This window comes from Haliotis rubra, unplaced genomic scaffold (genome assembly GCF_003918875.1).
Source record: "Haliotis rubra isolate DU_JTF1 unplaced genomic scaffold, ASM391887v1 Scf112, whole genome shotgun sequence".
Classification (NCBI taxonomy): Eukaryota; Metazoa; Mollusca; class Gastropoda; order Lepetellida; family Haliotidae; genus Haliotis; species Haliotis rubra.
In genome coordinates, this window is record NW_025765026.1 from 297841 (window position 1) to 324426 (window position 26586).

The 26586-nt window shown below is 39.7% G+C and overlaps 1 protein-coding gene across 1 annotated transcript in view; it reads right to left on the reverse strand.

The window, feature by feature from the left end:
- Positions 1–2437: 2437 nt before the first annotated feature.
- Positions 2438–26586, reverse strand: part of LOC124289912 (acid-sensing ion channel 1A-like) — a 30051-nt gene continuing 5902 nt past the window's right edge. The window contains exons 2-5 of the mRNA XM_046726587.1: positions 6781–6862; positions 4827–4945; positions 4161–4256; positions 2438–3037 (exon numbers count right to left, since the gene is read on the reverse strand). Of these exons, the coding sequence (XP_046582543.1) occupies positions 2438–3037; positions 4161–4256; positions 4827–4945; positions 6781–6862 (897 nt within the window). The remainder of the gene's footprint in view (positions 3038–4160; positions 4257–4826; positions 4946–6780; positions 6863–26586) is intronic.

The window sequence follows — 26586 nt, forward strand, 5'->3', positions numbered from 1 at the left end:
ACACAAATAATGTTCTTGGATTTATACCACGAGGAATCTCCGAGCACCGGATAGAATTTAATGATATTGAGATCCTATGATGTGGAACGTTGTTAATGTCACATCCCAATTAGTTATCCACTCCTCGATTCCCAGAAATCAACATGAATATCAACTTTGGTGTGTCAGGACTGTTATAATGGGTGTTCCATTACTGACATGAAGAAATTATTAGATGCCTTTGTCGGCTGTAAGTGATTGCCGTCGTGTACCTATTGAATAACATTAAAAGTATTAAACGTCCAAATACTTCAGAACATCCGACGTAATTCTTTTTAGATTCAGTATCAGGTTTTTCTCAAAATAAAGCAATGTATATATAAATATTTTAACGACGCACAGGAATATGCAACGATTTTATGCCAATTGTGAGCGTGTTGGTGCTACCAGTTAGGCCAGGTCGTCCTTACTCTCTTTGCGAAATCCTTATCGATTCACATCATTTCTACCACTATGGTGTCTTTTGTGCGAATTGAAATCTATTTTGAGACTAGATATATTGTAGCTTTGACATTTTAGAATTATTCTCGGATTCTGAACAGTCTCTGATTGGGAATGAAGACAAAAACACACACATAGAATATGTTGAGAAAATTTTATTAAATTTAAATGAAATACGCCACCCGAAATTATAATTCATAAGTAGAGACAATAAACATTAACTGCGGTGTCACTCATCAAACTAATATATTGACACATAAACCAGTTGCAATCACAATTTTGCAACACAAAATGCAAGGTCAGCGCTATCTGCAGTAGTATTGGACAAAATACTGACACCGTTTGTTGTCCGGTTTGCAAAACGTGTTTATCGGGGTTTGGTCGTTTAGGACGACAATGCTTTGTCACCGTGCACGAATCGTCAATGCTCCAGGTGCACAACGTCCATCGAATATCACGGTCAGCAACGAGTCCAGAGTTTTCCCCCACTGACCATGGAAAGGAAATGGGTGCGTCCATGTCAAGGGCAAAGGGGATAAGTGAATGAATGTCTGACAATGTGTTGCGGAATTACAGACAAATGATCCAATAACGCCAACTTTGAACATTCCTATGTTACCCCTTCGTCATTCGGGATCGCTGGCCGTCATATCATCTATTGTCATACTTCTCCAATGGATGTAAAGTGTTTCGTTTATTACTATCCTATTCCTTTCACTAAAAAAGAATTTTCCTTACAATTTTCGAAATATACACATGGAAATGAATACGGGAACACATGAAAGTACAAGTGTTCCTTGATTTATTTCCAGAATTTCACTCACAGCGCAATACATACCTTGTGAAAAATCCTGGAAAAGAATAAAGGAATACTTGTACATTCATGTGTTCCCTTATTCGTTTCCAGGAGTATATTATATTAGTGTCCTCTACATATATTTCAAGAGTATATGAAATCGGTGTGGGGGTTGGAGTGGGGTATTCTGCTGTGAAGTTTAAAGTATCTTGACAGTTGAATGAATACTTTGAGTGAGTGAGTTTAGTTTTACGCTGCAACTCAGCAATATTCCAGCAATATGGCGGTGGTCTGTAAATAATCGAGTCTGGACCAGACCATCCAGTGATCAACAACATGAGCATCGATCTGCGCAAGGGGGAACCGATGACATGTGTCAAACAAGTCAGCGAGCCTGACCACCCGATCCCGTTAGTCGCCTCTTACGACAAGCATGGGTTACTGAAGATCTTCACGGGTCATGAATACTTTGAAAGCCTTAAACATACCAACTTGCATTTGCTGATATCACTACTTCATACGATCGGTTTTGAGAAAGGGAGAGTTCTTCTTTTACATTGTATATGTCTTTGATAAACAACCTCATGCATGTCAACATCAACCATAAACCTGACCTAGGGTCAAAAAAGTTGGCATGGTAACTGAACACTTAATCAATATCATTTATTTCATACAATATATTTGCCATTAAATGTTCGAGAACACATTCATCACATCTGTCCGGTTGCAGTCTCATAGGTGAATTAGCCACACGTTATCAAACCCAAAACCAAGTACATTTCTTTTCATGTTTGTTGGGTGCTTTTTTTAAATCACCCATCCATTATTTGGAATGATCTCCTGGGTAAATCAACTTTGTTCTTTTCAAATAACGACGAGAAGACTGTGATACACAAGAAGTCAAACACAAATCATCACATCTGTCAGATTGCAATCTCATAGGTACGTAAATTAGCCACACGTTATCAAACCAAAAACCAAGTACATGGTTTTAATGTACGTTGGGTTTTTCGTTTGTTTGTTTGTTTGAGTTTTTTTTGGGGGTCTTTGGTTTTATGTTTTGGGTTGTTGGTTTTTTGGTGTGGTTTTATTGGTGGTTTTTTGGGGGGTTGGGCTTTGCTTTTGGGGTTTTTTGGGGGGGTCGTTTAGATCACTCATGCATTATTTAGAATTATCTCCTGGATCAATCTTATGAACTTTGTTCTTTTCAAACACCACCGAGAAGACAGTGATACACAAGAAGTCAAACACTTCTAACACTGTCAGCAGACTGGCACCAAGCAACAGCCCCAGTGCTCCACCGATGTCACAGAACAGGTCCAGGATCTCATACCCGACCTGTTTTTCCATGTGTTCGTAGGTCATAGAGCTCATATACATCTCCAGAATAACGAGGTTCCTCCTCCAGTACTCTTCAGTCTTACCCTTGGCCTTGGTGTACGCAGTAATGTAGTTCCTGGTCAGTGGGGAGCTGGAATGTTGGGTGGTGAACCTGGTGTATCTGCATGGCTCAGGACATCCAGCTTCACAGCCAGTGTCTGTCTCCAGATACTGCTCTACGGCTGGGATTAAACATTCCTGGTACTGTTGGGGCGTGCAAAGTTGAACATCGCTTGGATTTGAAACGTCCTTGCAGTTGCACATGCTGACGATGAAATCCATCTCACACTCCTGTCTGCATGCATCCCGAGAGTAGTTTCCTGGATAATACTTCAGAAACTTCATGCCACAGCCACCCACACCCTCATTTGCTGTTACCTTCTGTTATAATACAGAAATAAATAAAGAAAATCATACCTCAACATATAGCATCAGGTTAGGATACCATGTATTCATTGTAATCGTATGTTTTCCACTTCAATCATGTTGCAACAGTGCATACAAACAGGTAGTAAACTTCTCTAAATCTCGATTTCCACTTAAGTAGACATGTACAGAAAAAGAACCCTTTCCATAGCAATTAGAACCTTCAGCTGAAACTGCCATAAGAATATGTTTTGGAATCCTTTTTGAAATAAAGATGATACCAGGTGCTGGCGAGTCAGTTATTAGTAGCTCAAAGTATAGTACCATGCACCCTATACTTACGTGTATTTGGATATTTTGGAATAGTGTCAGGATCCATGCGTTTATGGATATCTGTAAGTAGGAATATGTCTTCACGTCGCAATTCGAACTATTTATATGGATTTACATTAGCTGTATGTCAGTGCCCGTCATTCCCGTACCTACGTGCATGCAGAAGTAAAGGTTCACTTTCCGTCTTTTTACGCAAACGTTATTCCTATATAGTCAAAATACTGTCAATGTTAAGAAAGAATTGCATTGCAGTTAGTGTGAGTCCATTGGACTATGAACCTTCATGGAATGAGGGCCGAACTCATACAATGAGTTCGGCCTTCACTATTTGATGGTTAATACTCCAATAAAGTCCAACACAGTGAAAGCATTCCTTCGAATGTTTTCATGCCACTATTCTGTACTTTGACGGATGGGTTACACAACTGACTGTAATGCGGAATTAAATAGTTCATCAACAGGAGTGGTTACCTGAGGGTATGCATGCTAATATAGCTCTACAGGAAACAGCACTCGTTGTTGGGTCATAACAAATGGATTCAAATAAAGCCATCATTTGATGCTAACACTTAATTTCTTATTAGGATATTGTTAGAGGCGAGTGACACCGTTAATCCCCTTTTCGCAAACACCTGGTGCCATCATTGATTTTCAGCGATCCATTCATGTAATTTTAAAACACCCTTTACCTTTTGTGATTTACAACGGGGAAAATCAACGTGCAGCTGTTTTCGAGTTTCACTGGTATCGACTTCCGGAAGTTGAAGAACATGAAACTGACCTTGATTTAGCTTATGAAACTGACCTTCACTCCGAAACTCATGAAGTGCTGGGAGCCGGGCGCTACAGCTATACCCATCTCGGACATGATTGGGGGCACCTCCGGCGCGTGAACAGCAATCTTTAATATAACAGCAAGACCTTAGCACTGGAAAAAATATACGCTCACATATGGGAGCATGGAAATACTTCACGGGATAAATGATATAAGGAGAGAGCATATATTTTGTCAGTAACAGTATGTTGTGGCTGGCGTTTCCCGGTTTTGAGATTGCCTGTTTTCAGATAATGCTATGAATTAAGTCAGAATCGGGTATACAGTTGCTCAATAACCAGTATACCTCCTGATGCAGAGCAAAATTCCAGAGAGCAGTCTCAAAACTACGCTGGGTATGCACATTTTGCTGATTTCACAGATGAGCTGCAGTAGTCCTGACGATGGACTCTCTCTCTTGAACGATTACCACAAATTTCGATTTTGTCGTCTGCGTGGCTTTGATAGTAGTACCAATGGCAAAACAATTCAGTGGGGTGGTTCATTGTTTAAAGTGTGGAAGAACCTATGTCCTACATCACGGTGCCCAATTCCTGCCAAGGTCTTAAGTTGAATCAGACAGAAGCTTTCTGCGGGGAGGACCATATTGGTAAGCGTTAATCACACCTGTGGAGATGATATTTAATCGATAGTCACCATAAAACCTGTTCCCAGGTACCCATCAATACTTCGAGTGTATTCCACGTCCTCGACATTCAAGACGAGGCGCAGCCCATGACTGCGTCCAGACTTCCGAGCTTGCAGAGAACCATTCACTGCAACAGAAAATATGTGTGTAGATTTATATTGTGTGATATAAGATCAGGTCACCTGAAGGTAGTGAGTTTACGCCGCTTTTAGCAATATTCCAGCAATATCACGACGGGGAACACCAGAAATGGGCTTCACGCATTGTACCCATGTGGGGCATCGAACCCGGGTCTTCGGCGTGACGAGCGAACGCTTTAACCACTAGGCTACCCCACCGTCCTGAAGTCAGGGTGGTGTATAAGTACAATAGAAGCTGCCACATAGGTGAAGAGTCTTTTTATTATTTTGTTCAGTGTAAGTTATAACATGATATGAGTGAGCTTAGTTTTACGACGCACTCAGCAATATTCCAGCTATATGGCCGTATAACATGATATGATCTTAGCAGGGGATACATGAACTGTCACAAAAATACCCAAATCTGATCAAATGACAGATTCATAATAATTTATGACATGTTTTACCATTTATTCCATTCATTGAAAAATGCCAACAGTTTATTCATGTCAGCACATATACCAAAATACGTTTTCGTTTAAATTGCCGTCTAATAGCTTTCAGAGTCGGACTTTCAAAACGGGATCTGCTGGGAAGACTGGTGGTTGGGTCCATAGCATATGTGAAATGCTTGAAGCAAGTATGGATCCAGGGACTATATATGAACGCACGCACGCACGTACGCACATTTCCACACATTTTCACACGTCCAGAATTGTAGGAAGCGATGAGGGCCTGTTGGTTAAAGCCTTCGTAGAAGCCTGTGTTTGACTTACCACATGTGTTAAATTTCTTTGTTAGCTGTGATAGTGCTAAACACAATACCCACTCTCATAAATGAATACCATTTCAAGCGAAGAACAGGTACCAACATACCTTTAATATGGACGATCAACCCGCTCTACGAAATCGAGTTGGAACAAAGAATCAAATTGCTACTACATTTAATCAAGCTACCGGAATGCGAGTTTTGCAGAAGATTTGCAATCTCCATGCAGTCATGACGACGTCGAGTTATGTCCCCGATCTAAAACCGACATATTGTCGTAGATGTCATTGATACAGACAACGTCGAAACTGGTCGCTTATCAGTATCATGTTTTTGGTTGAGTTACGTTTCTCTTTGCACTTTGCCGTCGTGTCTGGCGACGTCGGAAGGCTCAAGCCAATGTCAACATGACACGTTGATGTTGATCGCCTATTGTATGGGATGGCATCACAATAGCAATCAACCCGCTCCATATTGTGTAAGGAAGGGCCATTAGAGAGAACTATCTGAACTACATACTGACACCCTTTGTCTCGCCAGCGAGTGGGTCGATGTGTTGTCTTTCAGGATGACAACGCGCGTACTCTATAACATCTATAACATCCCATGGTCAGAAATGAGAGCAGACCCATTGAAGACGTCTGGAACATGATAGGGTGACGTCCGGATCAACATCACAGGCGGCCGTCGACTGTTTGGGCTGAACTTGACCATGCGCTGGAGTGGGACGTACTCTCTCCAGTCGCCATTGGGAAACCCACACCCAATATCCCTCGTCAACTGAATGAATGTTTGTCAAATCGTGGCGCTATTACGCTCTATGCCAATGAAAACGTCAACATAGAAATTTCCCATCTTACCCCAATCGCCCGTCAACATAACAGGCGATATAAACAACTGTATATAAACTGTCGATATAAACTGTCATACTTCATTGCCCGTTTCCATGCGTTCATAATTCGTTCATCATTACCATGCAACTATTACTGGGAACTAATATGTATTTTAATCTTCGAAATATTAAGTTATTCTCGAGTACCCACCCCAAGTCCCACGAATACATATTCAACGTACCGTTAAATGTGAAACATCTGCCCATATCTGTTTCCTTGTAGACAAAGTCGTCTTGTCGACAGGGCCTTGATTCCCAGTCACACTGAAACATATGATGCTTGAATACATGATCGTGACTATTTGTTAAGTTAATATTATTCATTGATTAACAGTCAAGTTCGCTCAAATAATTTACCCACCTGATATAAAAGACACTCATGTAACCGCCTCAACTGTTTCATATTTACGTCAATGCATAACGATTCAGACTGAAAGAATATCTCAACACGTCTATATGACAAGAGGAAAGCTTATTTAAAACGGGTTTAACGCCGCACTCGGCAATATTCCAGCTATGTGGACCAGACAATCCAGTTCTCAACATTATGATCATCGATCTGCGCAGTGGGGATACGATGTCAACCAGATCAACCACTGCACCCGATCCCTTAACCGCCTCTTACGACAAGCATGGGTTGCTGAAGACCAATTCTAACCCGGATCCTCGGGATCCACACACACACACACACACACACACACACACACACACACACACACCCCCGTTGAAAATATTTCAATCAGGTCCAATCTATATATATTTCACGATTTTGTTGGTACAAGATCAGCGCCCCGTTCCTCAAAGCGATCGTAGCGCTACGACAGTTGTAAGTCTATGTTAAAGTATGGGAGTTACGATCTTCTTAGCGCTACGATCGCTTTGAGGAACGGGGCCCTGGTTTACAACATTCGTGGCTTAAGTCGAACATCGTGATTACACAATGATGATTGGTCTTCAGCAACCCATACTTGTCGTATGAAGCAACTAACGGGACAGGGTGGTCAGGTTTGCTGACTTGGTTGACACATGCCATCGTATCCCAATTATTGATGCTTGATCACTGGATTGTCTGTCCCAGACTCGATTATTTTCAGATCGCCGCCATATAGCTGGAATATTGCTGAGTACGGCGTTAAACAACCAACAAACAAAAACAAACAAACACGATGACGATGTCGTCATGAGCTACTGGAAAATAATGCCGTCCACTAAATTCCTACGTGCGAAAGAGCACTGTGTAGATAGAATGTTACCACCGTCGAGATTCTTCAACATCATACAACTTCATTGTTATACATGTAGATAGATTGTACGGAAGAAGAATAAGTCTGTCAAGTGGAATAGGACTCAAGCTGTAGGGGATGATATCAGAACCCACTGGGAAAATGATATGAAAATGTATTTAGGATGCAGCTAACTATTTTACCATATATCCGAAGCATTAATTATATACACTGACAAAACGACAAATCACTTTCAGACATGCACCGACATAAAATATCTGTTATGGCCAAGAGATGTTGTCCTGACATACTGATCGTAGCTACGTCGCTTATAACGATTGCCGTCATTCGTAAATCGGAGGCAGGCCATATAATTCATCTGTAAGTATGATTCAATGCAGTTCCAGCTATTGCCTAGTCAACCCTAATCTGCTGCCTAATTTAAACTGTTAGGATCACACCTTTCCCGTGACGTCTTGCTTTCGCTATGGGAAGATTCGAATCCAATGCCTAAAGCAATTCATATAAAATCCTTATGCTAGGGTTACACTATGTCCCCGGAGGCCAGGGCAGCCCCGTTTCCCCGGAATGTAGTGCGCCGTGAGATTTTGGACATGTTTTCCCTCCAAAGTCAAGTCTTGTCACGGTCTATCACGGTATCCGTGATGGGCCGTTAGGAAAAACGGGCTGCTGAGTCCATGCAGCTCAAAGGCGCACTACGGTTCGGTTCCTTCCCGCCTGTCGCGTTCTGGGCGACTATCTTGTCGTAAGAGGCGACTAACGGGATCGGGTGGTCAGTTTCGCTGACTTGGTTGACACATGTCATCGGTTCCCAATTGCGCAGATCGATGCTCATGCTGTTGATGACTGGATTGTCTGGTCCAAACTCGATTATTTACAGACCGCCGCCATATAGCTGGAATATTGCTGAGTGCAGCGTAAAACTAAACTCACTCACTCACTCACTGTCGCGTTCTGATGGGTTCCCACACGTTTTGATCAAGGTATTTTGATCAAGGTATTGACACGTTTTGATCAAGGTATTGACACGTTTTGATCAAGGTATTGACACGTTTTGATCAAGGTATTGACACGTTTTGAGTGTTCTGTCAAGACTTTCAACAGATGAGACGTGGACGCTGGCCATTTAATGAAATTTAACCTCTATAATATGCCTATGGTACCCAAAATTCCATTTGTGTCTGTTGTTACTTATCGACGTATTCGACGAAAACAATTAGGTATCTCAGAAAATGAACTAGGTTTACAAATCAATAATAACTACTGCACAGCAATTACAATTGAAGTACAGAATAGAATACAATAGCAGTGGTATCAGCAAAAATAAAGTCAATGATAATAGTATTCACCTTGCCGCAAAAAAGGTCACGTTTCCAAATAGACCTAAACTAGAACCGCTGGTCTTAATGTAAGGTTAGGTGAGAGAGAGGCACTTTTCCATGTATTCTAATTATGCATTCTAAATATCTATTACAAAGTGCCTTGTCACGCTGGATTGGTCTATAGTTCTACTATGTCCATTTCTGGAGTCCCTCACAGTGACATATGGAATATTGTTAAAAGCGGCGTAAAACCTGCTTCAGTCACCGACTATAGTTCTTCTTAAAGACTAGATTATACTTGCTGCTTTGATTTCTGGTGTGAGAAATAGTAGTATTGTTCGTAAAAGTGTCCCGACGAATTCCCAATTAGCCTATCAAATGCCTGGATTAAGTAAAGAGTGGCATGTGATCCAACTTGTCTACATGTGAGTTGATAATGATACAATGCCCTTTCCACGAAAATTTCAAAGAACGTCATTAACTCTTTAACAATAGTTTTAACATTCACAACATCTGTAGCTTGCAAAGAGTTTAATGGTATACATATGGAAGCCATTTCAATAATGACAAAAATTATGTCATACGCCATTCCGTATTCTATTTGAACAATGGTATTTTTAAGAGCGATGTCCGCAAACATTTGGAATTATTATTATTGGATAGTGATTCACTGCCATAACGTAATCGTAAAATTAATGTTGATGGAGTTACTCTTATATTTCAGGCAGGAATAGAAACTTTGGCAACATGTTAAACTTATTTTATGAAATTCCGTGCACTGTTCTTGTCAAATATGTAGGTACTTGAACAGACACGTGTTTGGAAACGTTTACGCTTTGAAGACGTCACTGTGTCTAAGAAGAGTGAGAGTGAATTTTGTTTAAAGCGGTGGCATGAAATGATCCTCACCAGCCAACAGCCAAGTTGAATACCAGTTCAGTTGATGCTACCATTAGTTGGCCCTTACCACAAGCATGAGGTGTAATAGTTAAGGACAACACTCTTCTTGACATGACTCACAGGTTTGAGAGACTTAGGTAGCTGCTGTAATGGGGGTTCGGATTGGAAAGTGGTATGGCATCAGCATATACGTAATACTAAAGACAGTTCCCAGTTATGGCATTTTGTGGATATTTTTGTAAATGATTAATGGTATTTAGCCCTGAATAGATCTTTAACTTCAATATCAATTTCAGTGGGAGAAGGATTTACATCAGTAGCATGTCCTGGTATCGAGCACTCGCGGTGCTGTCTACTGACGAGTAAATAGCTGCATCAAAGGCACACGCAATATTCCAGGTTGCACATACTAAACTACTGACGACTAATTTTCCGACTGCTACATCAGCAAAATACACATTCATCGACCTTGTTTTATGTTCTCAAAATACCAATACCAAATCCGTTAATCATGACACTCAAAGATTAAAGAAAGATGAATAGACAGAGGATTCCAAATTTGGACGTTAGTCCCGAAACATTACAAGTAAATTTGAAACTTACCAGCGTACTTTTTTTTACTTTTAAAGCGTAGTATTTTTATGATTTTTAATTATAGCTAAATTTGTCTACAATCGCCAGCGGCTGAAGGAATGATGTAAATCCAGCTAGGGTCCATGTAGGTAGCAAAGGTATTGTAAGTCCCCATGGTCCCTAGTATTGTGATCTACCTTCAGTTGTTGGCAATCTAAATCTAGTTTTATATTCATATCTGTGATACTCTAGTAGTTTTACTGTCCATCGTCGACACGTTTTACTGTTCAGAATGTTTTTATCTTTATTGTTGTTTAAATTGTTTTCGTCACGATATGGCTGAGATATTGAGTTTAATTTTACGCAGCTTTTAGCAATATTCCAGCAATATCCCGGTGGGGGATACCAGAAATGCGCTTCACGCAAACGTCCCACAATGCCCCAACGAAGTCTGAATTTTCAATTAGCATGTCCAATGCCTAGAATAAAGTAAAAAGTGGCATGTGCACCAACATACTACATGTGAGTAAAAATTAATGCAATGCCCATTCTACGGACATTTTAAAGAGTATTATACAATTCTTTAAAGTTGTTGTTAGTTCAAGATTTTAACATCCATGGCCTCCACAGCTTGCAAAGTATTTTCTTGAACACAAGTGGAATACATTTCAAAAATGGACACGATGGCGAGAAAAAATGATGTCATACGCCATTCCGTATTTTACTTGAACACCGGTATTTTTAAGAGAGATGTCCGCGAACGTTTGGAATTATTATTGGATAGTGATTCACTGACAACATAAATTGAAAAAAATTAAGTTGATACAGTTACATTTTACTTCAGGCACTCTAGCAACATGTTGAAAATGTTTTATAAAACATCGTGTACAGTTATTGTCATATATATCTGTATTTGAACAGGTGTTTGGAAACGTTTACTTTTACTGTGTCCAACAATAGTGAGAGTGAATTTTGTTTAAGGCAGTGGCATGAAATTTTCCTTACCATCGTGGTACCAGAGAAATGCGAACAGTCAAGTTAAATACCAATTCAGTTTGTGTTAATTTTAGTTGACCACTACCACAAACATGAGGTGCTGGGCTCCAGATCGGAACCGGAACTCTACAGGCAATAATTATGGACAACACATGAAGACATTGATCGTTTGGGACTCTTCGGACATAATATATTGGGTATATATACTAGGCGTCATTAATAAAGGGCAAAATGATATATAGCACATGTAAAGAAAAGTTTCTCAGAAATAATAGAACTAAGAGTGTCATCATAATGTTTAATGTGTTGACAAACGTGACACATCGTGACAAACAGACACAAAGTTCAAACAGTACTAGCAAACATCAGTTGTACAGAACAACAACCCCAAAACCCAAACAAAAAAACAACAACCAACAACAACAACAACAAAAACGACACACATGAAGCAGTCGGTCATTCGGTATCTTATGTACCCTCCTCGCGCGTCCAAGACACAGGTGCACCTTGTCCTCATGCTCCTTATCAGGTTCATACAGAAAGCTGGAGGAATCGCATTCCATTCCTCTACTAGAGCTCTTCGGAATCCTGGTAGATACAGGGGCGGTGGGGTAGCCTAGTGGTTAAAGCGTTCGTTCGTCACGCCGAAGGCCTGGGTTCGATTCCCCACATGGGTACAATTAGTGAAGCCCATTTCTGGTGTCCCCCGCCGTGATATTGCTAGAATATTGCTAAAAACGGCGTAAAACCATACTCAGACAGTCAGCAGCCAGGCAGATACAATGGTGCTGGGTGACGTGTGTACATACGTCGACCGAGTTCATCCCAGGCATGCTCGATTGGGTTGAGGTCTGACGAGTATGCTAGCCACTCCATCCGCTCTACACCCTGCTGTCTAAGGGATTCCGTGACAATCCTGGCCCTATGAGGCCTAGCGTTGTCGTCTTGCAGTAAAGAGAGTCCACCATAAAAGCCATGCATAGCTTGCAGGAATAGTACTGCTATAGGAGTCAGAATGTCGTTCCGATAACAGTGTTCGGTTAAGATTACCGTCAACCATGTGCAGTGGAGGGCGTCCAGTAGGAGTTATCTCTGCCCAAACCGCGACCGACCCCCGCCAAATCGGTTATGCGTGGCTACAGTTGCATCTGTGGTTCACTCTCCACTGCGACCATAAATCCTTTTCTGACCATCATGGCAGGACAAATTGAATCTGCTTTCATCAGTGAAGAGCACACGAGACCATTGGCGTTGATTCCAGCGGCCATGATGTTAGTGGTGGACGCCTACAGCGGAGTCCGGCTGTCCTTAAACGTCGAAGAACGGTGCTCCTGGATATGCTAACCTTGTTAACATTGAAGTGTTCATGGTGAATATCTGCTGCGTTAAGAAATCTGTTACGAAACGAAGTGTCAATCATGTGCCTATTATCTCGGACTGTGGTGACTCTGGGGCGACCTGGTCGACGGACATATTGCACGGACCCATTTGCTTGAAATATCTGCCATAGTCTACCAATAACACTCTGAATCACATTAAAGCGCACAGCAGCCTGCCGCTGAGTTTGACCAGATTCCAAAAGGCGTTTAGTCTAACCCCTTTCAGCAAGTGTCAAAAAACGTCTCAATTTAGGCTGCGATTTCAAGCAGGTACTTGAACAGAGAACGACAGTGAAGAAACATCAATGCATGTGTATTGTCCTCCACTTTCCATGGATAGAGCGACTTGCACGTGCAAATCATTGACATTAATTGTCAAGTGAATTTCCATATTGACAATCTGAATAAAAAATGTGCCATTTATACCAGATTGTATTGGAAGTTAAAGAACGTAATAATGACATTTCAACGACCTGATGTCTTATCAGCAAGCAAAATAGTAAGCATATAACACATATAGCACAGTACCACAGCCACAGACAGGCCCAAAAAATTTCAGTTCATACAAACAATAAGATGAAGGAGTAGGTTTCTGAACACACTCTGTCCAAAGTAAGACATACAGTGGACTCTGTATAATCCGACAATCTGTGAATTCCGACATATTTTTTGGGTCCCGGCAGCGTTCTTCTATATTATCATCATTTAAACATTGAATTATCCGACATCTGTGCATTCCGAATTCATTTTCTTCATTTTCTGGTCTTCATTTTCTGGTCCCAATGATACTATTAATCTGTACAATCCGACATCTTCTCCCGATATTGGACTAAAATGGACAATCAACCTGCCAATGGCAAGTTGACAACTAACATCCTGTTACTGGTAATCTCAAGCACTTGCTAATTGGGAGGTAATTAGCAATGTGAGAATGCCCGTTCCTTTGTTTTTACACGCTGAGTGGCCAATATGAGGACCTTGGTATGTTTTGTCAAGCATAGGATGAATGGGCTGAGAAAAAGGGATCAATTAATATTGAATATGATTGTGATAGTAGTACATGTATGTATATTGTACTGATGATAATAAATCCAATGATATACATCCACATGTAAATACAGAATTTGTTTTCCCCCTTTTATTTACCAAGAAAATATCTGTTAAGGCCAGACCAATCTTATTTCTTGTTTTACGGATTTTTGTCCTCAGAAAACCTAATGGCAGGAGGGGAAAAAATAAAAATAAAATCACCAGTCAAAGTAATATTCCTTCTAAATACTCAAAATATTTTACTTTTGGCAAGTTATGAAGTGTATATGGGGCAAAAACAATCTAAAAAAGTTTCTTGTAAGTTTACATTTTTGGCCTATAAAAACAGTAGGAGTTTATTTTTTGAGCCGGGAAAATTAATTTATATTTTGTTTCTTATTCTTGAAAAAAATACGTCAGGCGTATCCGTGAAATAAGAAATAAAATTGGTCTGGCCTAAGCATTAATTTCATGATTTAAGCCAGTTACAATGTATGGTTACTGTTTGAAAAGTATTCAAGCAAGGAGACATTGAATTATCCGACACTCTGTATAATCCGACATTTTTTCTCGGTCCCAGTGAGCGTCGGATTATACAGAGTCAACTGTATTTTCATTGTTATAATTCAGCTGTATTTTACACACTAAAAATTAGAAAGCTATGTGTATACAATGCAGACGTATACATAAATGTATTCATGTTATCATAAAGTAGACAACGTTCACACGTAAACGGTTTAGGAATGAGCATTAGTCTGTGTAATAAAGTCATAAAACAAGACCATAACCTACACTGTAAGAACAGGTTTATGTCATGACCCATTGACCAATACTTGAAGTCATTTCAGGGACCGTACATAATTTATGGCTGGGCGTGGGGACTGTGATTATCATTTTTATGGGGATGCATGTACAATGTGAATGACCCTCCCTGATATTTATGTACAAAGAAAGTGACAACCCTCCACACACACACACACACACACACACACACACACCTCCCCACAACAATATGGGGGACAATATAGGTGCACAAGTGAACCGCAGTGCCTACCTTAAGAATAGCTCCTTCAGTGGTGTGTCGAACATCTATTGATAGCTGTCCATCCCCATAGATTCCAGACAAGTCCAGGTGACTTAAGTTCACATTTGGTATTTGTTCTTCAAAATCAGTATATGGTAACAGCACTGGAGTTACATGGTCCAAACCAAACTTTGCAAGCTGTGAACGCATTGCATAATTTTATTACATAGTGTTATGGTTGGAAACAAAAGGGTGTTGTCAAGGACTTGATCCACTCTCACGTTGACCGGGACAGACAGATATAAAGATATCTGCTTGTAGATATTGTAAGTGGTGAAACCAAGTGCACCACAAATAATAAGGAACCAGATTACCCGTCTGGATATGCTGGAATTGGCATCGCATATTTGAGGTAGTCCCTGTGCAGTCACTATCTCGTGCAAACGTTTGTTGGATCGCATTGCAATATAGTACCGGGGTTCGTCAAAGAGATATTAGTATCCAACCAGTTCGTATGAAGTATTACTTCATCTTGTAAACTGCTACAGAATCCTACCACAGAATTTATGGCCGTAATTGCGAAACGAATATCTACTGATCGAACGTAACCTTGTAATATATTAACGACAGTCATCCGATATGGCTTGTGTTTTAAAGAGTCTTTCCACAGCATAACAAATTCATGTTGACCTGGTAAATAGCTTGATGGCTTACTATAGCTGTAATTGCATCTGTTGCGTAAATAATTGTCTTGTCGCTACACAGCGATAAAAACGTCCAACTCTATTTGTGTAGGGAAGCTCATTATAGACATTCTGATAATAGCAGTTTTTCATCAACTGCCAACATGGCCACTGATGGAGTATGTGTACAATAGGCACGTCAATAATTAAGCAAGACGTTTCAAGAAAATGAGTCTAATCAGAGTTCAATATTACATCATGCTAAAGCAGCTCAAACAGGTATACACAGAAGCCAATCTGTAATCACTTGCAAGGGAACTCACAGTCACCCTTGGAGATGAGTTAAACACACTCATAACAGTCCAAAATAATAACCTTCACACGTTTGATGAGTCGATTCTACATAAACATCAAGTCAAATCCAGACTCCGCGGTGCTGGCTACTGACGGCTATCCAGCTGTATCAAAGGCACGTGCAGTATTCCATGCTGCACGTACTGAACTACTGACGACTATTTCTCTGACTGCAGCACTGGGGCACGAGAAATTCAGAACTGCAGGTATTAAACTGACCACTAATTATTTATTGACATCCTTCATAACATGAAATCATGCGTCGCTTCATTACCCTTCATCAAACGAGGAGTGAAAATTACAAGTGGTACGGCGATTATGCACTGTTTTGAACCCAAAGTAAGGTTCTTAAGTTGCCCATTCTATGCTGGTGATATTGATTCAGAATTTGAACACATTCATCGACCTTGTTTTATGTTCTCCAAATATCAATACCAAATCCGTTAATCATGAAACTCAACGATTAAAGACAGATGAATAGACAGATGATTCCAATCTCGGTACCTGAGACAACATGCGAAGCATGATGCTTTTGCATGCCCTGTATTACAATTTGATGATGTTGACTTGCATAGAGGTCTAATATCTTTCATAACGGATGTCTAAAAGATCAAGAATGTCATGGAAACGCCCCATGAGATTTTGGTTTCTCTTCAGTACAACATCTGCTAACATAATAAACGAAATCGTGGGTACATCTGTTAAAAACTGACACCATATATGCTGAAAAAGGGTTGAAGTCTGGCGAGTATGCTGGCCACTCCAACCGCTCTACACCCTGCTGTCTAAGGAATTCCGTGACAATCCTGGCCCTATGAGGCCTAGCGTCGTCGTCTTGCGGTAAAGAGGGTCGACCATAAAAGCCATGCATAGCTTGCAGGAATGATACTGCTATAGGTGCCAGAATCTCGTTCCGATAGCGCTGTCCGGTAAGATTACGGTCGACCAAGTGCAGTGGAGTACGTCCAGTAGGAAATATCCCCTGCCCAAACCAAGACCGATCCCCCGCCAAATCGGTTATGCGTGGCCACGGCTACATCTGCGATTTGCTCTCCATTGCGACGATAAATCCTCTGCCGACCATGATGGCAGGACAAATTGAATCTGCTTTCATCTGTGAAGAGCACACGAGACCATTTGCCTTGATTCCAGCGGTCATGATGTCTACTGCCTGTGACGTGGTGTTAGTGGTTGACGAACTTCAGGTCGCCTACAGCGGATTCCGGCTGCCCTTAAACGTCGACGAACGGTGCTCATGGATATCCGTACATTGTTAACATTGAAGTGTTATGTCTGAATATCTGCTGTGTTAAGGAATATGTTATGTACCGCAGTGTTATTTATGAGTCTATCATCTGGGACTGTTGTGGATCTGGGGCGACCTGGTCGACGTGCATATTGCATGGACCCATTGGCTTGAAATCTCTGCCACAGTCTACCAATAGCACTCTGACTCACATTTAAGTGGACAGCGACCTGCCGCTGAGTTTGACCAGATTCCAAAAGGCCTTTAGCCTGACCCCTTTCAGCAAGTGTCAAACAACGTCTCAATTTAAGCTGCGGTTTCAAACAGGTACTTGAACAGTGAACGACAGTGAAGAAACATCAATGCATGTGTATTGTCCTCCACTTTCCGCGACTAGATAGAGCGACTTGAACGTGAAAATCATTGACATTAAGTGGCATTTGGATTTCCATACTGACAATTTGAATAAAAAATATGTCATTTGTAACAGAATGTGTCGGAAGTTACAGAACGTAAATAATGACATTTCAGCGACCTGATGTGTTTTTCCATACTGTTAAGAAAGTTTGTAACATTCAGTTGTATATATGTCAAACAAAAACGAAGAAAGTTCTATTAAGAAATAGAGTTACCAATAGCTTGACCCTTCATTAATGACGCCGATTATGTTTCAGGACATCACGTCTTATGCATAGGGTGGATTGAAGGTTTTAAGAGACGAAGGTGTGTGTTAGTTACTAAAGGACAAGGTAATGTGTGTGGCGTTAACACACCAGGGCTTATAATACAGGCGAACTTAAGGGCAATTCGTGTACCGTATCAGCAAGAAAATAATAAGAATATCTAAAACACATATACCACATAACCACAACCACAGACAGACCGAAAATTTTCAGTTCAGACAAACAATTAGATGACGGAGTACGTTCCTGTAGACACTCTGTCCGAAGTAACACATATATGAGTAGCATGTGTCCACAAGCAGTCTCCTACCCAAATATTAGCCAATGTACTGTCGGTCACTGATAGACAAACTGCGACTGTTTGAATTCTGTCCAGAAGTGACTATGTTTGGTTGAGAGGGTTTGACTCTTCCCTACTGTGTATCCATCTTCTTTGGGCATATTGCTCGATATGAATAGTTTGCTTTCTTGACATCACTCACATGTTTGAGAGATTTCGGTAGTTGTTGCAATGGGTGTCCGGACTAGAAAATGATATGTCATTAGCATATAAGTAATACTAAAGACAGTTCCCAGTTATGGCATCTGTTGGAATTTCTGTATATGGTATAGAATATTTATCCCTGAATATATCATTAACTTCATAATTAATTTCAGTGGGAGAAGAATTTACATCAGTACCATGTAAATGGTATGCCAATGGCTGTATGGCTATTGTGTATTGGTATCAAAATCTGCTATAAGGTTCCCGAGAACTAACATCCTAACGTTGCCATTGTCAACACAGTGCCTTAGATCATGAACAAACAAAACCATAACCCTTCACCGTTAGAACCAGGTTATGTCATGACCAATACTTGCAGTCATCTAACAATGATAATTTACGTATCTGCAATATCCAGCTGCGATTAAACTACTATACAAGCTATGTTACCTGATATTATTTCTGTTCGTTAATCTGATGGTCAGAAGAATATATTTCATACTTTGTCAGTGTAATAATGACAGTATCTATGTTGGATGTGTTGTTAGGATTATTGTGAGCTGATTCCAGTGGGTGAAGCATGTCGTAAATGTTTTCAGTATGCATCGAGTTAAACATATATCTTAAGCACAAAATAGATGCATGACTAAATCAAACATCGGACTCCAATAAACGACCACCTTTGAAACTATCATGTTGTTCCGTTAGGTGCACAGGTAAACCGTAGTGCCTACCTTAAGAATAGCTTCTTCTGTGATGTGTCCAATATCTGGTGATAGTTGTCCATCAACATATACCTTAGACAAGTCCAGTTGACTTAAGCTCACATTTGGTGTATGTTCATCAAAGTCAATGTATGGGAACACCGCTGTAAGTACATGGTCCAATCCAAACTTCGCAAGCTGGGAACCCTTTGCATAATTGTTATTACATATTGTTATGGTTGGAAACAAAAGGCTGTTGTCAAGGACTTGATCCACTCTCACGTTGACAGGGACAGACAGATATAAAGATATCTGCTTGTAGATGTTGTAAGTGGTGAAACCAAGTCCGCCACAAAAGATGAGGAACCAAATTATCCGTCTGAGGATATTGGAATTGGCGTCACATATTTGAGGTAGTCCCTGTACAGTCACCACCTCGTGCAAAGGCAGCTTACGTGTCATTGCCAGAGTCAAGCTACTGAAGCTTGTAGTATCAAATCAGTGCAATGGAATTCGTCCCGACGGAACATCCAAGCCTTGTGATCTCTGGCGTTGACCACATATAGTTAAGTAACAGTAAATGTAGTGACAACAGTGAAATGGACCTCTGTTGGTTGTGTTGTACTGTTAGTACTACTTACACAAAAAGTATTGGCGATTTCACCCACACCATATTGTTTGGATCAATAAGTGGGCTTTGACAAAAATAAGGACAGCCCATTAGGAAATCCCATTTAGCGATGGGACCTTTCAGACTTTTCTACTTGTTGTTTACACACCGAGCAAAGTACAGAGCAAATATTATTGTTTGAGGTGTAGGAAATGCCTAATAAGAGGATAACGGATGGTTCGTGAAACGCTCATATCTTTCCCGATGAAAGATAATTATTCCATTAAAGATACAATGACTGCTTCATCAAGGACAGACCGTTTAACTAACAGGAGAAGGGGTTGAAGACTGATCTCGGGGTTTTCTTGTGTTGGATTTGTTGTTTGTTTGTTTGTTTTTTGTTTGGGTTTGATTTTAAGGGGAGGTATTTGTTGGACTGTGTATTTAAAGTTAACTCTCATAGCCATATTAGAAAATTTCTTTGACTAGACGACGGTTACACAAATGTCTTTGGGTATCATGCTTCTGATCAGAAGGAAGTTTCATGGAATTTCCAGAGGCATCTACTAAATATATTAAATGTCCCGTTTGCACACATCAACAGTAACATCCTTGGATTGTCAGCATCATGTAACATATGTTATATTTGGGATTACACTTGTATATTCATTGTCAGACATCAGTGTTGACAGGGCCATTTTAACAGGGGTCCCAAGGGTCGGGGCGTCAGAAAGACATCGTGTAGCTGTCCTTCACTCCCGCCCGCAACACCTTTTCCCGAGCATTTCGCCCCCACGTACTTACATAGGGATTGTGCACATAGCAACTTTGAGAATTTCCGACCAATTATTTTCATATTAGGGGAAAGAAGCACTGAGTTGTTATGAAAATGCTGGATTTGTTGGGTTTTTTATAATCTCTTTTCACAACGAAACTGATGGCTATACAGGACGTCCCTTAAATATCTGGACATCTTCCACATACAGTACAATGGGTGAAGTAAGTAAGCAGGAAACATTAACAGGCCTTGTAACATAAGTCAGTGAACTCATGAATAAAGAGAATTTTTCCCTCTGGATTATCTTGAAGAGCATCGAATTCAGTTCTAGAATCCTGAACTATGCTGGAACCCTGAATGAATTTGATGTTTTCATTATTAATATTACATCCACACTTGCCAAGTGTACAAGACACAAGTAAGTTTACAAATACCCCCAAACATACCTTTAACTAAGGAACTGTCACATCACGAAACGTATTGCTCGACATCAAAACTCAAAGGCTGTGCCTCAAAAGCATACATCCAGAGCAAATTGCCTTCTCCATCACTAGATATTTTAGGAGAGCTTCACTCATTTACTGGCCCCGCTCCACTGACAAGCACGATACCCGATAAACCTGAGTGGGTATGATGCAGATGGGAGACATCCATGCCCACATTGCTGAAACATTTCGTTGCTCCCGTGTTGCTGTAACTAACCTGATACAACATTACAAACAGAACAGGCAGACATCAAACAGCCAAAGGACAGAACGGCCCAGGCTACTTGCGTACATGAACTTTCCATCCCCGAAATCAACTCATGACGTCATCAGAAACGAATGTCTTGAGACATATTAACCATATAGTCGGCAGACAGTGAACATGCGATTCAGGGATAAAGGCACTGGGGTCTTCAGATCTTACAGAGGACAAACTGATACCTCAACATCGTCGTCGTCTAAAAACATATTCTGAGCCATCACTACTTATACAGACTTGACGCCTGACATAAGAATACAATGACTGATTCTATCGTGTCAAACCCAAATGGCAAATGTGTCGTGGGTCAAACCTGTCATTAACTTAAATTGGGTTATTTTATTAAGGTTAGTTGTTATTTCATCTGATGTTCGGATCAGTATCATAGCCAGACGTACGTGTAAAGAATTAAACACGTTAAAACCAGTGTCAAAGAGGAAAACACAAGGGGCAATCACTTCGACCTGGTTGAGTGCTGCGACCCTCGCCCTCTGTAGACGATGTGACCTGCGCTATGTCAATTTTACAACTGCAGTAACGTCAACGTAGAGTTGGCTAAGACAGACATCCATTATTTTATAGCAAAGCAAAACGAATGTTAAGCTAACACTGCTTTGAAACAGACAAGGGTCCGGTAATTGGTCAATATATATTCTGAGCTGACATCACTATGAACAGAAACAAGGTTAAATTTCTTTATAATTGCTTCACAACATACACTTGCTTTTACTGGAAAGTTTGAACAAAGTGATAAAAGCTTCAACAACATATTTCTAAACATCAAGGCCAGAAAATAATCATTCTCGAATATCTGCTTAAAAAATCTTTATATCATTTAATGTAGCTTCTTCTACCCATTTACTATATGGTTCTGAAATTTGGGGTGTAAAATACCATGACTCTATAGAGAAAATACAAAGCTTTTAACTTTATATTGAAATACATAAGTGTCGGTAAATATGCTTCCAACAGAGCGATTCTTGGCGAAACGGTTAGATATTCTATTTTTGTTTCAACACAATTAAGAGCAGTCAGCTTTTGGTTAAAGTTAATACGTATGGATGCTTATAGACACCCATATCAATGTTATTTTATGTTAAAACAATTAGAGACAAAGGTAAAAATAGCTGGGCGTCTGATATTAGAACTATTCTTTTCATGTGCGGGTTTTCTTATGTTTGGATATCACCGGATGTCGGTGATAAAAAATGTTTAATTTCATTCTTAAACAAAGACTAATAGACACATTTTACCAAGATTGGCATTCTTATGTACATTCATCCAAATATTTTCTTATTATGCTCTTGTGAAATCGTTATTAGAGCCAGAAAAATATTTAACTATATAAGTGAAATTTTATGTGTAAAATGTAACAGCAACCAGGTCGAAGATGAATATCATATGCTATTTGTGTGTAAGCACTATCGAGACCTGCGAAATAATTATCTTCCAAACTTATGTACAGGGTATAAGGATCAACATTTTATGATAAATCTTTTAAATTCTAAGAATGAAGATGTTATTACCTCTGTTGCTCGTTGTCTGAGAAATGTGTTTATATGTAGATGTACAACGTGATAAGTATGAAAAAATTGAAAATATGTAACTGTACTATGGGTCGTTTGGCCTAAAATACTGAATAACCTGTCTGTCTGTCTTAAACAATCTTTAATTGGCTGACGCTGTTGCAACTGCAATGGCCAGATCTCTAGTTCTGTCTAGAATTGACCATTGTAGCAATACAATTACATGTTGACATAGTCAATAAACCATCAATAAACTTCCGCGACTGCAAAATACTACAACACGACTCTGCTAAAAAACTCACCATCCCCCTGGCTTCATGTAAATGAAAGAGTGACTACAAAACTTGTCCCTTGTCTATAACTGCATTAATAACATTGCACCACGTATCTCTCAAAAATGGTTGATGTCTTCACCCCATCAGATCACTCCACTCCAATTTTCAAACGTTTGGTTCCCTTAGCATTTCCATCACAATCAGCATGCAAATGGAACTCTTTGCCCCTACCCCTTCAGCTTCATCGTCGCTTCTCTTTATACCTACCTATGTTTATCTATGTTTATCATCCAATACTGTGTTCAACAGGAGATATCGCTTGTGTGAGATCATATGATATCTCCTAGGAGATATCGTTTTGACAGTAGATTTTGTACAATGCACTGACAATGCTATGACGTCATCAACTTGATGACGTCACAATGCTATGACATCGCTGCACTGCAAGTCTAATGGTAGTACAGTGTTGAGAGATGTACATTTTTTCATTGAAAACTAATGAAGAATGATTTTTGATGATAAATAGAATGTCACCCTCGTGTCTACTGATATCAATTATATCAACACTCGTTGATAAAGGTAAAAATATCCTCGGCAAGCCTCGGATATTTGTAACTTTATCAACTTGTGTTGATATAATTGATATCAGTAGACACTTGGGTGAGATTCTCTATATATATAACTGTGTAAATGTTGTCTGTTCTCTGAGAACACCTCGGTGTGGAGGTTGGTGCATTACACATGTTCATATTTTATGCACAGGGAACAGAATGCAAAGTATTGAACACGAACATCCACTTCCTATTGACAGTATCATACGCTGATAATAAAAGTACTGGGGAAATTATGTCATTCCTGTTAAACTTCAGCAATATGTGAATAAATCAACAAAAGTCAAAACATGGTCATAATACAGCAAGAAAATCAAGGCACAAAAGATTTATGGTTTTAAGTTTCTTTACATGTGTCTGCATATGTATACCATACGTTCACAGCTGTTGCCTCTTGTTGTTGTTCAGTGAATCAATATGTTCATGAAAATGTTGTGAAAAACGAAATTGGCCAGATTTTTCCAAAATTAGTGTGCATGGGATAGTTTGTAAACCGTTCCTAAAATCAAAGAAGTAAACCCAAGGTGAAATCCAGAATCAACACAGTATTCCAGTATTACCTGCAAAACAGCATATAAATGTGCTGCATTGTCCGGAATGTCTCCTATTATACAATCCCACTGAATAATCAATAGGAGTAGGATGAGATGGAAATAGCTGTACATGTATGTTAGGTTACGCATGATACGCACACAAGTGAATCATCTGCATTTGCATATTGAAATAACATGTTGTTACCTTTTCCCAAGAGTCGTCAGCGTTGGATAAAATAATCCCGACAAGCTCGCAGTTGACCAGTACAGTTTTCATCATGCACCAATCAGAAGGACGGGCGCTTTGCGGATTTTTCAGACTTACTTCCATGGTCAAACGATACACCTGAAGCGATGTGTCTTCGATTTGCGCCGTTGTCCCTTGCGATATTCATTACTTATCACTAGGATTTGATGTATACCTTTACCAAAATCCACACGGTCCTGACAAAACTTTTTGAGGAGGCATGCGATAGGCCTCACGATCAATTAAATGTCGGCACCATCTTTCACGAATCCTACGTCTGCTCGAAAGGGAGAGTCTGCACGAAATTCTGCTCTTTTGCACAGTGTATATTCATTTCCAGTAGATTGCAACACATAACAAGTTTCTATTTCATAAATGATATAAACAAGGACGATGGTGGTAACAAAATCAGTTTTAGTTAACGTGTTTTGCCAATATCGGCCATTGAGTTAGCAGGTCACGTTGCCATGATACAATGTAAACAACTGATCTGATTTCGGTTTGTGCAGATCGAAAGAGCGCCACTATATAAATTAATGAACATTTGGGTGGATGTTGTTGCCTCATCTCTTAGACGTTATCAGTTTTCTCACAGACTTGTTTCAAAATCAGAATCATACCCAATAATCCATTAATATTGCAAAACTTTTCAGCAGAACTGCTTTTTAAAACTGAAATATAGTCACTTTTCGTTCACGTTAATGACACATAACTGTTACTTCAGCATGGGGAGAATTTGTAAAAACAAAGGCAACTGATTTTGAAATGTATTAAACCCAAATTTGTTGTAATTCTTTCTACAAATTATTCAGTGGATTTTGAGGGAGTGGCCAATATTTGAAGACTGGGCGAGATGTAGCATTTATTGAGGATGAACTCCATATTTACTTGCACAGTGGTTTTCTGGATGCAAATATCTTCAGGAATTTAATGTGGGTATCTTTTCAGCTTTTCATAGGACTTCAGCAATTTATAAAACAACTTTAATATTGGATGGCAATAAGTAAGTATCTAAGAAAATATACCAGTCCGAATATCTTACGTAGGAATGTCATATTTTAGGAATGTTGTTGGATTTAAAAACAATATTTTAAGCAGTATTCATGGAGCATATTTTAGATACTTAATGAATCGTACAGCTGCCTCAGAAATGCATCTAGACATTTGCTATTTTGATGTGTATGTACATGTAATACTTGTCACTTTACTAGTGTGGGGGGTTTCTAAAATGTAAAATGAAAGTCGTGTAGGGACATAGTCTCTGATCCAATGAAACAAAGATTATTTTACTAAGAAGCAATGACTATGTCAACATGTAATTGTACTGATACAAACTTTGGATGTGTCTCTTTTTACTTAAGTAGTTAACAGTAAAACACCGTTGGCAATATCTTTTCAATAAAAAATACTTTGAATTTGTGTTGTATATTTCAGTACTAATGAACTGATTGGACAGCTACTATACGTGGCCTCTGTTCAAATAATGTTGCCATCACAGGCTTCCTAATTCTGGGAGATGGAGCCTACTACGAGTGCTGACCTTGGATCAACTCAAAGTTTTCTTCCTTTGTGACACGCCTGTGCTTCATTAGTTCCACTAAGCAGGTCAAGATACATCCCAGTAGACAAGCCTATTCCATTGTTCCGGATGCTCAAGTTATATAAAGCATATGTTATGACTAATGTGTTTACATTAGGTTGGACAGACTAACAATGCAGGGTGGGAGTGGGGTGGAAGCGAGGGAAAATATTTTTGGCTCTGCTTCTGTATACTAGTTTTATATTTTTATTCCATGAAAAGAGTTATTTTAGTATGGTGATCTACCTTCAGTTGTTGGCAATCTATAGCCGGGTTTTATATTATATTGTCCCTTTTAGGTAAAATATTTTAGATTTAATTACTAGTCTTAAATTTATTCCTGTGATAATCTAGTTGTTTTACTGTCCTTTGTCGACAGGTGTTTTATAATGTGATTGTGTTTATTGTTAATTTATAACTTTTTAAGTCACAATAGGGCTGAAATATTGACGATGTGACTATAA